The sequence below is a fragment of the Dendrobium catenatum genome, unplaced genomic scaffold (genome assembly GCF_001605985.2).
Source record: "Dendrobium catenatum unplaced genomic scaffold, ASM160598v2 fragScaff_scaffold_946, whole genome shotgun sequence".
NCBI lineage: Eukaryota > Viridiplantae > Streptophyta > Magnoliopsida > Asparagales > Orchidaceae > Dendrobium > Dendrobium catenatum.
This window is the reverse complement of record NW_021319408.1, coordinates 157,722-175,668: the sequence shown is the minus strand read 5'-3', so window position 1 is coordinate 175,668 and position 17,947 is coordinate 157,722. Positions and strand designations below refer to the sequence as shown.

Below are 17,947 nucleotides of genomic sequence, written 5' to 3'. Positions count from 1 at the left end.
TGTTTGGAAGGGAGACATCAAGGTGGTAGAGTTTGTTGTGGGAATTGGCTATGAAGCAAAAAGCTCTCGACCATTGGAGATAATTGATAACAATGAATTTGATGTTAATATTTATGGCAGAGGGCGAGGTTTCAACTTATTAAGGTAAGATGGAGAAGCCATGCACCATCTATGATGAATCCAAATGGTATCTTATCAAATAATGGTTGTAGTTAAGAGATTGTTAAGCCCTAAGAGTTTGGGCTTGTACAATAAGAGTAGTAGTGTGAGTTATAACAAATACATGATGTAGGTTTTGCTTGTGCGATGATACATAGATTAGGTGTGGTCAAGTGGGCTGTGGGTGAACATTGGAGGGCTGCATACAAATGTTGATGAGATTTGCACAAGCAACTAATGAATCGGGTTTTGGGCTGCACTGGGTTGTGCAAATGGGCTGGCAGAGTAATGTCTAGGGCAATGGCTTGTTGGCTGTAGGGTGTAGTGTTGACAAGGTATGATCTGGGAGTAGGTTGCTAATTGTTGGCCGTTGGCATGTGCCGACAGGGATGTCGAGCAAACAAAAAGGTAGGAGGGAAAATAGGGCATAGAAGGATGGTGAGTGGGAAGAGTATGGAAAACTTGCCTTCGCTACAATGTTGGAAGAGTGATTTTTAATATTGAATATTGGTAGACATTAGGGGCCTATACATAGGCATACGAGGTGAAAATAAAAGGGAAGAATAAATAAGGGATTATCCTCAATTAAGAGGTTATAAAACAGAATTATTAAATGATTTATATCATTATTATTCGTCAAGTTTTACATTGGCTGGCGACTACTTAATACAATCATCCACTTTTCTCATCCATGGCTTGAGACCAGTAATAACAGTGTTTATTGAGATTAAAAATGAATAAAAACAAAGCTTTCAATCTAGTACTTTACTGAGATAAAACTTTCCAATTTTGTAAATTTCCTACAATAAGAATAATTTCTCTTCATGATGGCATCATTTTATGCATATGTTTGATTGCATTAAAGAGATGGATTCTCACCATGAGGTCTCCAGATTTTAACTTTATGGTTTTATTTTTATGTGCATTCTTTTATATTAAGTCTCCTCATTCTTTTGACTTGTATAATGCAGGTCTAGTCTACTGCATGGATTACTTGGAGAAAAATATCGATTGGCTGTTATCCAAGTTGAAACCTCTTCTCAAAGGCCAGTATTGTTTGGCCTTGTGTATTTGTATGTTTTGCAAATGATCTAGGATGCAATCAAATGGGCTGCGAGATATCAGTTTAATGTATATATTATTTCACATGTACTATAATGCAGCAAAATATTAGAATACGAATTCAAAATTTTGGGCAAATTCGAGATCTAATATGCAACAATATGGAAGAAAACAGTAGGGAAATTCAACTGTATAATTACTACAGATGTAAATAAAAACCCCAAGAATTAAGAATTTGAATGAGTGCAGAGCCATAACCATGGAAGCAAAGAATCATTCATGATGTCATCTGCTCCTTATATTTACTTATAGCCGTGGTCTAGATCTTTTGTTGGGCTTGTAGTGACAATCACAGATCGTAGGTCCAAACTGAAACCAATTAAAAAATGAATACAAATAGGGTAAACAAGGAAATATTAGAAGATGAATTGAATAAACGAAAAGGGAAATAACTAAATTTCATGGCACATTCATAAAGATTTCTTTCAAACTTCACACTTGGTTCTATAGGGCTTTTGCATCTATGAGCAAATATCAGTTTTATTCATCTAAAGGCAGTTTTTGATATAACATAAGAATCGGAAAATAGAAAGAGGCTACCCTAATATAGTAGGTATATGACTAGCTTTGGACTCCCTAAGAACACCCATAATCTAAGTGGAAGGTCCACAAAACTTTAGTGCAGATAGCCTAACTGCAAAATAAGATATATTTTCCTTAATGCATATAAGTTTATGCTTCAAGACCCTTGTACATTATCTTATGTTTAGATGCTAAGACGTAGAAATGATTTTTCAATGTAGTGCACAAGAAATTTCTTAACGTATTATGGTTTCCACATAACAATATCGGGGTGGTTAATTGACAGCTCTGTTCTAATAATCAAGATACCAAGTACTGTTCTTCTAATTGGTCAGCAGGTTGCATAGCGGTTCTTTTTGACACAGTAGATACCGTGCATGACTTCTGAGATCCCCAAATAGGCAATAGGAAAATAGGTAACGTGCCAACTTATTTAGTAGATGAAAACTTTAGCTGTGCCTGATTTTACCTGAAAGAAAGGGCCTTTCAAATCTTTTAACAGCAAAGGTATCACAAACTTCATGATTATGCACATCAATTGTCAACATCATTTATGTTGACTATGAATTTTTGCTATTTAGCATGAATGATAAATTGTGATCCCGCAGAACTACATTAGAGGATGAACTGGCTTTACTAGCATATTGATCAAGAAAAAATCATTTGAGTGACAATTGGATCGAAGGAAGCCTTTATCCATGCTGTTTGATGTTTTTGTTTATGAATTTACATTTAGCATTGATTTTTCACTCATTTAGATGCCGGACATCTTTTTTCTTTGTTTTTTTAGAGTTGACAAAATATGAAAAGTGTTTTGAGCTTTTAAACTGGATTCTCATCTAATTTTGTAACCTCATTGCTCTTTAATATATTTGATAATAGCTATGGCATACGTTGGAAGAAATTTTTTAAATATAGCTAGATGGTTTTCTGTATTTATCTTGCTTTTTAACATGAACTACGTGTGAATTGCAGATCATTATTTTCTTTTTGATTTTCCTGGCCAAGTTGAACTGTTCTTTCTTCATTCAAATGCAAAGAAAGTTATTTGGAAGCTTATTAGGGAGTTGGATCTCAGGGTATTGTAGTCAATCTATCATATTTGAAGATGTGTATGATATGGTAGCAGCGATGACAGGGCTCAGTGTTTGTTGCTATTCTTTGCTTTATTTTAGAATTACCATTTCCTTTGTGCAGTTAACGGCTGTTCATTTAGTTGATGCCCATTTATGCTGTGATCCTGGAAAATATGTAAGCGCTTTACTTCTGTCACTGACAACCATGATACACTTAGAACTCCCTCACATTAATGTATTGTCCAAGATTGATCTCATTGAGAGCTATGGAAAGTTAGGTGTGATTTTCTTTCCCCTCATTCATTGCTGTGGGTTTCATCTTTTTTGTTTCGATGAACTGATCTTGGCAGGGTAATACGTTTTTTCTTTTTTGATACAGCGTATAATCTTGAGTTCTATACAGATGTAGAAGATTTGTCTTATTTACAACATCACCTTGATCAAGATCCACGGTCATCTAAGTACCGGTGCTGTTTTTAACCTTGTTTTGAAGCTTTTTATGCAACATGTAGAATTACATATACCTTTTAGTTATTATACTGACAGAATCGATTCTTATATCTTCTTTTGTGTGATGGATATATGAGAATCTATACTCAATGAAAGTGAAAACTTTTTGTGTTATGACGGGTGAATCAACATTTTACTGATGAGTATTTATCGAAATGGTTTCTAGACTTTTTAAGTATGTCCATTTTATTCCAAAATCTTTTTCAAGCATTCAATTTAGTCTCAACTCACTAAATTTGAACCAATTTGCCATGCTTCCCTCCACCAAATACCCGTTCAAAAAAACTGCATAGTTGATGGTTAGACCAAGTTGATTTAGATTTGATGAGATAGGGACTAACTTAAACATTTGAAAAAAAATGATTGAAATGGTCACAATTAATAAGTCTAAGGATCATTTTGGTCAGTTATTCATTTGCTTATTTATCTGTTTAATTGCTTTGTTTTTTAACATAGTGATGATATATTTTTATTTTAGTATTTATAACATTGTCTTGACCCGGCCCGAATACTTGAACTAACGAGGAGGGAACGAACATTCGGACAGTTATAACATTTCTTTAATTTCAAACATAGTTTGTCATTCTACATTCCAAATTGTCACTAGCACAAATTTTGAACAAATTACTAATACATTTTCACATCTTAAAATTTACATAAATCATATTGCATGCTTTCATTTGAGTGTCATCTTCTATAGATGTATTTCTCTCTTTCAATCATTTTCACTTATCAGAAGACTTACCTGAAAATGTTAGTTTAATGCAGTGAGTTTACAATATAAACTCAGTGGATAATCGTCATTTTATATATAATAGTTGGGCATATAAAATCAAACATACATGTTTATTTGTCTTTCTTACACAGTTAATCTATGCATCTGATTTCGTATACTATAGATTTATCATTTATCTTTCATATAATTTAGTTCTTATTCCATTTCATTGTCCATTTCTATTTAACATTTATTTCCTTTCTATTATCATTAGTTCAAGAGCACTATTTAAATGTACCAATAAATATATAATCATTTCCATTTTTTTCCCATTTCCATTTAACATTTATTTCATTTCTATGATCATTAGTACATGAACACTGTCTAAATGTACCAATAAAGTACAATCATTTTTATTTTCTTTTTCATTTTCATTTAACGTGCACAAGTACGTTGCTTCCTCAGACAGTACCATACATGAGTGAACTCATGTTATTTGCATCCATGCACCTTTTCCATATTTTAGTTCTTTCATTTTCATGTGAATTATCATGTATTATTTCATTTTTTTCTTCACATATTATAATAATATGTACAGAGATTTTATTTGTATAGATACATATATATTACACTATAAATCTCAATAATTCAATCATTTTCAAGTTTGTTGTATATGTGACATTTAATATATTATCTATATTACGATAATTACACATAATGATAATTCACATTTCCATTATTATTCTATCCATTAATTCATATAATATGCAATAATTGTAATACTTAAAAGAGAAGGAAATTGTAATAACATAAAAAGAAATTGATATGTGAATAAAACAATTACATTATAATTACTTACTTTTGAATGTTTTTGTATGTTCAAATTCTTTCCAAATCTTGTCACATTTTATTTAAATGCGAATATTTTTTATTAAAGCTGGAGCGCTGTGAATCGGCTGGGGTGAGTGTTAGGTTAAAATTTGTTGACATCATTTCTATATGAGGTCATCAGGACAATTCAAACTCCTGGTTAAATCTCTAGGGATTGACATCCACTCAATTGTCAATCATTTAGTACTTAAGAAGATCAATCAATCATATAGCCTGCATTCAATCAACCTGTCAATTATTCAATCAATCAATCAACATTTAATTAATCAATCAAGCAATCCATCACTCAATCAATCAACTTCCAATCTCCAGTCAATCAAACATCAATTAACCTGCATTCCCAATATTCAATCAAACTTCATTCAATCATTTCACCCAATACTCAGTCACAATCCAACATATTCAATCAAATCTCATCCTTCAATCTGCACTTAAATCAAATCAATCAAAACTTCAATTAATTTTTATTCACTCAAATTCCAATCAATCTTCAATTACTTAGATATCCTGCAATCATACACTGTCATCTCCTGACCCAATGTATTACTTTGCATAGTGCACTGATCCTTGGACCTCAGTCAAAGTCCAAACTATTTCACTAGGAGCCTCAGACATCATATTCAACATTATTAAACTCCTCAGGCAATGATTGATCAAGATGATCAATTGAGCTAGCTCTGGCTAGCTGAGTTGATCATCAAATATCAATCACCCTTAATCCATCATCAAATGAACTCTGAGCTTCACCAAACTTCCTCAAACACTTCTCCTAGTGAAATAGACCTGGTTGGTCACCTTGACCTAGTGATCAATTGACCTGGTCAACTAAAGCTAGCTTTGGTCAAACTAGCTCACATTGGACCTACTCCTTGCATACACTCAAATTAGGTCTTTTAATCCATTATGACCATTCCTTTATATGGCCTCAATCTCCCCAATTCCACTATAGGTCAACCTATGGTGGTTGGTGGGTTTGATTTGGTCAAACCACCATGGGTGGTCAAACCCCACCATACAAATGCTTCTTCACTCATACAATGAATCTTTCCATTAAGACTCCTTGTAAAACCCTTCTACCATAAACTTGACATCATTTGAACTCGACTTCATTAGACTTTGACCATGTTGATTAATCAAGTCAAGTCAACAAGGCCTTAAATAAGCTTATTTAGCAACCTTTCATTCAAATGTCAATCCGTTAGTTTCACATTGCTTCCAAACTCTTTTATTAATCCTTAGGTCCTTTTATCTGCCACCTAAGCTACCTTGACTCCTTTGACTAGTCAAATGGTCAACAAAGACCAAACAACCTTGTTTGGTAAAAGTTCCTTCTTCCACTCCATTTCCCTCCAAAGATTCTAGTTCAGCCTATTCAAGCTAACTCCGGACCTTTCCAAGACTCAACCCGACCTGACTCAGCCATGGGTTCGAACTCAAACGGTCCTAGTGGTCCCCTCCACGTGAGAACGACCTAGGGCCATTTTCACCTGAGCCAGCCACCTCCTCTGCACTCTAATGGCCTAATCCACATGTCATGCATATAAGGAGCCTTCCTGATTGATCCCAACCGTTTCTTTTGGCTCCAACACTTGGAATAGGGCAAAACGACGAATTCATTTCATTGAGTGTTAATTCTTATTCTAGTCATTCTCCAGAGCATTTTCGATTTTCGCTTTGCTTTTCCTAAGTCTCCCCTTCATTTTCTTGTCGATTTTTGGCGTTTAAGAGCTACCAGCGGCGAGCTTGACTGAAGACCGAAGGCACTGTCTGTCTCATGCCATTGACCTCATCATTAAGTCATTATCAGAGCTTTGATCCTTCATCAAAGATCTGGAGAGATTCCAAACTAAGAAAACAAGCCCTTCTACATCCATAAAGACCATTTGTAGGCATGTATATTCTAAACCCTAGGTTCTTATCTATGATTCTAAATAAACATCTACATGAAGCTGTCAGTGCGCCGCGTTTGCCACGTGGCAACAAACAAGTTAACCACATCATCGATAAATGGAGACCGTCGAATACACGCGATTTACATTCAATGGCAGGAGGTAGATTATGAGGTTTGATCTTTAGAGGAGAGATCGGACTGCAGAAAATAGATCCCATGGTTTAGAATAAATGGATCAGATCGTGTCGAACGAGATCTATCCATCACATGGTTCTAAAGGGTTTATCAGACCATCGACCCAACGAAATCACGACCGTTTAATCCGAATAGAATGGATCGAACAGTCATAAATTCATCTTCCTCGCTTAATATCCCGAAAACCCTAAACTTAAGCTCTGTTTCAAACTTAACTTTAAGTATATTAAATGACATGATTCTTGAGATTTAGACGACAGATGGGAAGATGAATAGTGGGGAATAATTTTCATGCTTTAAAATGCCCTATGTAGATCTCGTCCGATCTCTCCTCTCAAGATCGGACTAGTATTTTTGGTGAAAAAGTTGTTGTAATTGCTCTATCTGTTTCTATTGTGAAACTATATGTTTTTGAGTTGATGGATTGCTCATGGGAATCCTCAACCATGGCATGAAACACCATGCCATATGTTTATTTTTTCTAGTGTGTTGGCTTCCTCAATATTTCCAACAAGTTTCCTGTATGTGCCATGATTTTTGTTTAGTGTTCAGACTAGGATTTCTTTTTCATCTTTGTTCTTCAACATCATATCTCTTAGATAATAAGATAGAATTTGCAATCCATAATACATCTTGGGTGTCATCGTGCTTATCATTATCATCTTTCGAAATTCTTCCTGTCTGACCTCAAAAAAACTTCACAAATGGGCATGAAACTATAAACATGGTCATACTAATTTATTTTCTTGAATCTTGCACAATCATTATGGTTCTTCCACACATCTTCAGAGCACTGATCCATCATTTGCTGAAATATTACCAGCTCGTTGTAATAGATGCTAGCTTCAAACTAAGCTTGTTTAGATTGCCAAAACCTTGATTTTAATTCAAAGGTTTAAGAGGAGTTTTGTAAATTCGAATAGATTGCACAAATAACTCCCAAACATCATTTGCAGTTTGAAGGAATATATAGTTTTTTGCAGTAGTTCCCTCCATTGAATTTAAGAGCCAAGTTAGCTCTGGGAGTTCTTTGATCTCTATGTCATGAATGTTGGATCATTTGTGGTCCTTTTTTTTACTTCACCTGTCAATTAGCCAATTTTCCCTCTCTTTAAAGGCTACTTTGACCATTTATGCCATTCCAAATAATTTTGACTTTCAATTTTTGCATGATTATTTGGAGGGAAGAGTTTGGGAGGTTATAATCACTCTTGACCACAGTAGATGAGGTATTTTCAGTAATGCTTACAATGGATGGAGATGAATTTTTGTTTCCGGTAATGGTAGATCTTGATCCTGCGGTCCACACCATTAGGTTCTGTCGAAAACGTGGCTTTCCTCTGATGCTTCGGTCAATCTATGCCTACTGCGAACTCTTAAGCAACTCCATCAGGTTGCCAAGCCTAATCCTTGGCTTTGATATCATGTTAAACTTAGAGAGAAATATATATTATTAATCAAGAACAGCAATACAATGTTTAGATGATATATTGTATCCTTCCACATTTAATTTCTATGATACCTTGCCAAAGAAAATAAGATACAAATTTTGGAAATATAATAAAAACGATTTTCCAATTAATTGTTACTTCATTCATTCCCTTCTACAGAAATCATTCTCATTTAATGAGTTCTTTCTTTTTCCTCCTAATCGAGTTGGTGCCCCCTTGGATCACATTAATCCTTTTCTTTAGTTTCCATTAAAAAAGTATTTATCCTTTTTTCCAAAAAAAGAAGAAGAGATAAATACTTGATTTCCTGATAGCTTTGATATGGCATATGCCATGATTTGTTGAGATCCAACTCTAATTATCCTTTAAATGTAAGCCACGCATAGTCCTTGTTTCCTTGAATTATTTGACTCTGGTTTTTGAGTAACCATTTCATGTTAGTTCTGTATATCAATTGTTTCAATATGCCAAACTTATGGTGGGTCAAATCCAAGGATTAGCTATTAAATGGCTATTGGTACTTAGCTAACATTACTTGATCATCATAATTTTAGGGATCCACCATAAGAAATCTATTTTGGATGTAAGCTCTCTTTTTCTCTTTATTTGTTTTCACTCATCCTTGTAAAAAGCTTTATTGGCGGTTAAATTTCCTCAACTGATATTTGAGGCGCCCTTTATTTAAATTGGTTTGAATTATAGGTTTACTTCATTATTATTCATTAAGTAATTGTTTTTTTCTGTTCCTTTCTATTTAATATTATATTATGATTAGCTAATGTTGCATTAAGTTAACTACATTTTTCATTCATACTTTGTGGAGCTGTGAGATTGAACGGGTTTTCAACTGGTATTTTGCATGCTAATGTTTAGTTGGTCTCTTTAAATCTCTACAAATTCTTCATTCATTAGAAACTGTTTAAGCCATGAATTAATCCCTCTCTAATTTCAGAAAACTCACAAAGGAGCTATGTGACGTCATTCAAGATTTTAGTTTGGTTAATTTCACAACCTTGGATATACAGGTTATTCTCCTTTCCTTTAATTTAGTACCTATTATTTTTTTCCAGTTGGGCATAATTCTTTGTGTCTTTCAGGATAAAGAAAGTGTTGGAAATCTTGTGAAGCTTATAGACAAAAGCAACGGATATATATTTTCGGGTATTGAGGGAAGTGTTGTGGAATTTAGCAAGATAGCTGCTGCTCCTCTCGACTGGGATTATTATAGATATCCTTTTATGTTAGATTTTCTTTTACTTCTCTAAATGGTTATTACTAGCTTGGCGTTTTTTGTGTAACAATCACCTTGTTGAAATTGTTGGCATATTTTTGCTTATGCATCTATGACTTGCCTAAATTCCTTTCCCTTAGGAAGTTAGCTATTGTTTTTTTTTTTTGTAGTGCAACCTCAGGACATTATAAATACTCTTAAGTAGGCATTTTCCCATTCATTATTTATTTTAATACTTTCAATATAGTTTTTTTCATTCCTTTGGATTAGTCACACATATTTGAAGTCAGTTACTACTGCATTATCAAGGGTAATATGAGACATTTATAAATAGAATAAAATTCACTTTTTTATTTTTCTACTTGTTAGTTGGCCAGCCCAATTTCTTGGAGTTTTGTCAAGTTTTTATGCATACAGAATGTTCTTCGCCTTTCTTTAATTTTAGTTCACAACAGCTGCAGTTCAAGAAAAGTATATGAAAGATGACGAGTTTTTATAGAAGTTGATGGAGTTTGATGGAATCAATTGGCTGTGGTGAGACATCTTTTCTCTCTTACATTTTTAAATCTTATTTTGGAAATATTTTAGTTCGATTCAGGATAAATTGGCAGCCAGCTTTTCTACATATTTTTTTGAATAGTTTTGAACATAATTTGGAAACTGGGCCTAATCAGACTGCACGCCTGTTTTTGATTTGTTTTTATCAGACTGAAACAATATTATTTTTCCGATGATTTTTGCTTTTCAGCCGATCTGCAAAGCTTTTGTGTTGAAATCACTCTACCCTACTATCATTGGATCTCTCAGCCCTGGCCATTGTGGCAAAAATTCTTTGAAGCAGGAATTATTAGTATTTCCATGTCACGATTTGGCTTAGAGGCTTAAATTAATTAGGTGGGAACAGACAATCGGACAATTATTTAATATTTTGTTCCCTAAAATTACTAACAACTATTTTTAATATACTGAAAGAGCCATACACGTTCCACTCATTTAAATTTCTTTGGATACCTATGTAAGCTTGTTTAATGATAAGGATGAGTTATGACACAACTCTTTAAACATATCATGCTAATATAATTACATTTTAAAATTATGCATACTTGCTATAAAACATGAAATAAAATAATTTTATTTAATAATAGCTCTATTTAAAAAAATTTTAAATGACTACAAAAATATGTTATGCATATGTAGCGTATTTATTGCGTCTTATTATTATTTTTTAGTTAATATAACCGTCACAGAGATACTACTTAAATAGTACTAATTACGGTACTTTCATTTTCAAAACATTTTTCAATTCACATGCATGGATATATTGCGTCCTTAGTCAAAACTATAAGAGTGTGTATTTCATCAGTCAATATGCATGCATAATCATTTATATTTGGTCATTTCATTTATATATATTTTCAATAACTTTATATATGAGATTAGTTTGAAATATAACATGCTAATTATCATTTATTCCAAAATGATTAACTATTGAAAATATGAAAGATAGATCATGATTTAATTCACAATAATAACTAATTAACATGCAGCAATATTCTTCTATGCATTTAGTTTAGAAGAAAACAACATTATTACTATAATTTAAAAACATGAGTACTCCTTAAGTTTATATTAGATGCTTTCATGATCTTTCTTACTCCAATTTTGGTAATATGAAATCTATAATTAAATGCATAGAATGTTTACGTTAACTTTATTTATTATAATTTGATACAATCATTTGTTAATTTAGTTTGAATAATCTAATTCATCTTTGCTTTTATTCAAATTCATAATACTAATTAAAATTGAAAATTCATTAATCTAATGTTTAACATATTCCAACAAATAAATTATTAAAGTTTTAAATTCACATAAAATTACGATCATTAATATATTATGGGCTCCAAAAATTCATGCCCTGACCTTTACACACCTTTTTTATTAATGTAAAGAGTTTTAACGGATTAGGTTCCAGGATAAATTTTTGAAAGACAGATTAGATTTAAGATGAGGCATTGCCTAGAGATTTCATCCTTATTTTATGATTTGAGGTTTAGGTTTCTATAAGAGTAAACTCCTATGGTTAATTACTCCTTCAAACAACGAGAGAAATTTTTTGATTAAGAGTAGTTGTTAGGTGGTCATTAAGTATCCAACTTATAGTAGTAGTAATTTTAGGGTTTGAATTTTGATTTTTCAGATTTGAAATTAACCACGTATACTTAAGTGGGTGGCAGGGAATGATGACGAGTCCGATCAAGATTTTATGGTTCCATCATCCCAAGCCATTGTGATCCATAGTCTACTTAGTCGGAGGAGATATTCGATCCAATGTGATCGAAGGATCTTTGTTGGCAACCCAGGGTTTGCCTATAGGGCTCGTCCAAGGGTATAGACTTGGTGTGTGTTTGCCTAAAGGGGACACAATCAAGGAGTGAAGCTAACAGAGGGCTTTGTGCCCTATCAAATATATTACTCAAGAGTTTAGATCCATTAGAGAATATGTGAGCTCTGACCGTGATCGTAATATAAGGTGTCATTTTGCGGCAAAATCACCTGGTTAGAATATCCCGGTTATAACGGTTTGCCTGAAGTGTAATTTGTCTACAAAACCACTAGTTAGATGATACACGTCATGTCCTTATTGGTGAAATATTATTTGAAATAAATCTTAGTGATATTTTCGATCAGATATTTTCTCTTTGTGAGCTAAGGTTATTTTCAAATTTATCACCCTCGATAAGATTTTGTGGAATGTTGGTAGATATTTGCTCTAAGTTATAGTTAATTAATTTCACTTTAAATATTTAAGTTTAGATAGGTGCTAAATTGTTTTTTAATAAAAATTTAAGTAATGAATAATTGACTTCAGATTTTTGGGGCATTTTCTATCAACAAGACCATTATTAGTGTTTTAGATAATTTTACTTTTGTCATTCAAACCTTCTCAACTCTGTTTACATACTTATCTAGAATCAGTTTCCAATGTCAAATTTGTGAATTGTTATGCATGCGTTAAACTAAAGAGTTTGCATTTTATAATGAAATTTCTTTAGAAGAGGTTTTGAGTGTCTAATATGAATGTTAAAATTAAAGATTGTAATAAATTTAAAAGTTCCATCCAAGATTAACTACAGGTTAGACTAAGGACTTTGATAGCAGAACTTTGTAAATGGAGAGTTGATCTTAATTTTACGCAATTAATGATACTTGGAGATTAGGTAGTCCTTTATCTTATAGCTGGAGGAATACCAAATAGATCTTCACCTCTAATATAAACTTAATTCATTATCGATTTTAATCTTATTCATCTATATTTTTAGATAATCTTCTAATACATGAATAAAATCCATTAGCTTTATAATTATCTCTGACAATATTAGGGTTATTAAAGAAATATTCGAGATTTTAAAAGTGTGCCGCTGCATGTAGAGGTTGGTATAGTTGCACTTCCTATCTTATAGCAATAATTTTAAAAATTTGTTCATATTTATCACTATTGTTGAATCTTGCAGCAATTGCCTCTTTTATCTTATTAATTATTTCATATATATAAGCATTGGAGGCTTTCTTTCTCCATCAACCAATCTAAGAAGCTTCAACCTATTTTTAAAGCATACACAATAGTGTTATTGAATGATTGCTGTAAGATGGTATGTTGAGATTGTTTTGCCTTTGCTTCTTTTGCATGATGATCCAAAATGAACTCTTCGCAAGCAAACATTTTCAAATTTAATTGTTAATGAAAACATTGTTAAGTCAAGAAGGGTATCATGAAATGATTCTTGGCGGGCTTGATAAGTGCTATTTGATTCGTATATCTTCTCATTAAGTTACATTGAATAAATAAAATTGTGTATTGCCACAACTTTTTTAAAAAAATCACTGTAGCTTTTGAATTTTAAAAATATTCTCTATTATCAAATCTAAATAGTGAACAACACAAGGAGTCCAATATATATGTGAATATTTATCCATCTTAATTTTCCTGTAATGTCATTATACATTATTTCAAGACAAAATTCATTCTTTATATGAAATAATATAGGTTTAAGTTTTGCCAATTCGACTTGAAAATTTTTAGACGCATTATCATTAACAACTTGAATCACACTATGTGGACTAATAACTTCAATGGACTTGCAAAATAATTTGAACATCTTCATAGCATTATTTGAAAAAGAAGTGACATTTATCGAGTATATGAATGTAGTACCTCTCGGACAATTCAAATTAATTAAACTTTTTTTATTCCTCGATGTCAATCCATCCGCCGTAAGAGAATAGCCGCATTGTATACAATCTTCTTGATGATGTTGTAATAATTCATGTGTATGACCAATCTTTTTCTTAAAAGAACTAACTCGTACCTCATAATAACTAGGGGTTTCATCCCAAGTCCAAATCGTCCAAAGGCCTTGACCATAACAGAGAAGGCGTCATATTTCACTGCATTGAATGGAATATTGACTTCATACATCCATATGTAGAATGCTTGAATTGCACTTTCTCTCATTTCCTTCTTAAAAACATCCATCTCTTACTAAATTGACATTTTCTCTGCTTCGCCACGTCATTAGGATTTGATGTAAGATAAGTATCTGACGGTCTCTTAGGTCTTGATCCTTTGAGCATTGATGTCTTAGATTTAGTTGTCTGATATCTATTGGATGGTTCAGTGCTAAGAATATCATAATCTGTCATCACATTAAAATTGTCTCCTTCGTCAAAAATGACATGTGATGTGTCATTAATATGTTCTTTTAACTCATTTTTCCTCAATATGGACTCCTTTATTTCCTCCTTAACATGTTTAGGGAAACTAGAGTCAAGAGCAAGCTTTAGCATTTCTAAAACTCCCAACAGGTGTTGTTTGTGGTGTGCAAGTCCTTTTGTTATTTTGCCACAAAAAAAAATACATGTCATAGTATTGTTATCTATTTCATTAGTCAATATTATATATTTTCATGTTGTTTCTTTTTTTAAAGATTGAATTGAATCTGACTTTTTTTATCACCTATAAGCAAGCAGATTTAAATAATTTAAGATTATAATCATTGGATACTCAAGCAAAATTAGGAGCATGCACATTCTCCCCTTAGATGAATCAGTATTCATGATAAATTATTCCACTCATGATTTGGAGTTAGTAATAATATGGGGAGAGATCTTGTTACATTCAGTGGAAGCAAGCATAGGAAGAAATGACAGGAGGAAGAAGGCGTATTAGAGATCATTACCTTACGACAACCTTCCTTCGTAAGTTCCTATCTGACACCTTCATCGAAGGAGGCGACGAAGAGATTGTCATGATTCGTGACCTAGCGAAGAAGGAGAGGGCTAGTTACCTTTGGCTGAAGCAAGACGAATGAAGAAGTATAATAACGAGCTTTGAACCTTAAAGCTTCATTCGTGAGTATCGAAAGGTTTCGGCACCTGGAAAAATAAAGTATAATAAAAACCTAACTAAACTATTTTTATCATATTAAATAATTTTAAATTTCATTATTATATTAACTTAGACATTAAAAATACATAAGTATTAAAAACCATCATAATTATATTAAAAAATCCCTAAATAAAATTGCACATGCTATTTGCGCCATATGCCATGCACCATTGTGCATACATGACTCAAATCGCGCCCGCCATTTTGAACCTTTGCGTCGCATCATACAATGTCATTGTAGGTGCACCGCGCCATGCGCCATGGCGCGTGTTATTATGTGCCATTGACATGTATGTTGTTCACCTACTTTTTTCATCTCCATTCGAGTTTGATTGCCAGTACAATTTTCCTTCATTTCCTAGTCATCAGAGACTCAGAGCTGAGCAACAACATTGGCAATGATTAGTCTTCACCATAAGTCAGGGTTTAGATCTACAACTACAAAAATTTTCTTGAGCATTGTAATTCTTGGCTCCATATAGACAGCTCTGGGTTATATACAGCTATTGAAATTTGAAAAAAAAAAAAAAAAACTATATTCTCAGTTATGTTTACTGCTAGAGTCAAGGCATATTATAGTTATGATACCTAAACAAACCTTGATAAGAGAAAAGACTAAGCATTGGAGAAAGCTTAGTACTGATCACTGGCTCCACCTCTTGATGTTCTTGATATGATAGCATTCTATATTCTTATCATAAATGGTGAAGATGCAATTCTCAAGTTTCTGCTAACTTTCCTAGCTTTCCTTTACCATTATCTTATATTGATGTTTTGTGTTACTTTTAAAGCCTATTTTCCTTGATGATGCACACATTGTTTGCCACATGAATATTAATTTTTTTTTTTAAAAAAAAGTACTTATTGTCTTGAATAACCTTCCCTTGCAGGTTGAGCAATCAATGATGCATTTGGAGGTTGCTGAAACTAAAATTGTTGATCATCACCTTATATGTTGGATTATGTAAACCACATGTTGTACTTCATGTAATGTGTGGGGTTGTTCATTGTTGATTAATGCTTTATGAATTATTCATATATGATTAATGATCTCTCTTTTTCTTTTCATTTTTTTTTGTTTGGGACAACTTTCTTAATGCTTTTAAAAATAGCTTTCTAGTATAAGAATTTTTATTTAAAGAATTTTTTTTAGTAAGAAGGCTATTCCAATTGAAGCTTGAGATTTTGTTTGAGAAGGCTTTTTTATTGCTTCTTAAAGAAGTTTTATAGCACAAAAAATTAAAATTTATATATTAAAAAGTTGTTTTAAGAAGGATCAAAAAAGCTGTCCCAAACGAAATCTAAGTTAGTCGATGTAAGTGTTGCTAAGCATAACCTGATGGATTATTGTGTTTTTACATTACAGATTTTATGAGATGTAATCATTCTGCCTTTTACCTTGCTGAACTGCCTGAAATTTTGTTGAAAACAAGATAAAATATAGTGCAGAATCAGCTGTGTGTGTGTGTGTGTATATATATATATATGCTAATTTAAGGAAGAAGCAATAATATTTTATTGTTTTTTCTCAGCTTGAAGAGGGACTTTTTTCAATAAATTTTTTTTGTCCTTCAAAATTTCTTGCATGTCCTGAAAGTAGAATTCTATAAAGATCATATATTAAGCAGTAAGCACATATTTTTATAATTTATTGCTCATTATCTTTATAACTTTTATTTATTTATATAGTTAACATCTAAAATTTAATCTTTATTTAACACATTAATATTTAAATAATATTCAAATATATACATTGAAAGCATAAGTTATTTTTTTGAAAAATTAATATTACTAATTGTTGTGTTCTGGAACATTTGTGGCGGTAGAGAGTGATATAGTTTAGCATCTTAATTTTGTACGAAGATCAAGCACAAAAATAGATAAGAGAGTATGCTTATAGAGTTTATAAGGAAGATCATAATTTTTACGTGGAAACCCATGAGAAGGAGAAACAATGGGGCTTAGCTTAGTTTGAATGAATATACTAATGAATGCAATTGATTACAAATGAGGCCCTTAGAAGGAATGTCTTGGTTCGATGTAGCAAATATACATCACAGAATGAGCATTATATGCTTGGAGTTAGGAAGAATTAGCGTTGATATGTTCGTTTTGGGTGATAAAATCATAATTGGCAAGCCATGTAGGTTAAATGGATCACAATCAAATGACGGTTTTTCAAAAGGATCGTAGTCGGTGGGTGATCGTGGTCACAAAAATCATAGTCGGTGGGCGACAGAGGTCAAAAGGACCATAGTTGGTGTTGATGGTTGGAAGATTGTAGTCAGTGGGCAATGAAGATTGAGAGGATCTTAGTTGGGTGACGGTGTTCGGAAGGACGGTAGTCGACAGGTGACGGTGGTTAGAAGGACCGTAGTCGGCGGGTGATGGTTGTCAGAAGGACTATAGTCGGTGGGTGACGGTGGTTGGAAGGACCGTAGTTGGCGGGCGACAGAGGTTAGAAAGGACCTTAGTTGGCGGGCTACAGAGGTTAGAAAGGACCTTAGTTGGGCGCCGGTGGTTGGAAGGATTGTAATCGACAGGCGATGCCAGTCGGAAGGACCATAGGTAATTGACGAACTAGTGTAATTCTTGTAGTGGTCGGAAAGAACTCTAGCGGTGGTCGATGAATGGGAGGAAGTTTGGTAATGGTCGACGAATAGGCAGTCCGATGGTGGTCGACGAACAAACGAAAGTCTGACAATGGTCGACGAACAGGTAGAAGTCCAACAACT

General features: G+C 33.0%; 1 protein-coding gene across 1 annotated transcript in view; it reads left to right on the top strand.

Annotated features, from left to right (window-relative positions):
* Positions 1-16,280, top strand: part of LOC110097951 (GPN-loop GTPase QQT1) — a 29,798-nt gene extending 13,518 nt beyond the window's left edge. The window contains exons 4-11 of the mRNA XM_020824623.2: positions 1,131-1,205; positions 2,779-2,882; positions 3,001-3,157; positions 3,259-3,346; positions 9,485-9,557; positions 9,630-9,760; positions 10,214-10,297; positions 16,103-16,280. Coding sequence (XP_020680282.1) covers positions 1,131-1,205; positions 2,779-2,882; positions 3,001-3,157; positions 3,259-3,346; positions 9,485-9,557; positions 9,630-9,760; positions 10,214-10,262 — 677 coding nt within the window. The 3' untranslated portion in view covers positions 10,263-10,297; positions 16,103-16,280. The remainder of the gene's footprint in view (positions 1-1,130; positions 1,206-2,778; positions 2,883-3,000; positions 3,158-3,258; positions 3,347-9,484; positions 9,558-9,629; positions 9,761-10,213; positions 10,298-16,102) is intronic.
* The last annotated feature ends 1,667 nt before the right edge of the window (positions 16,281-17,947 follow it).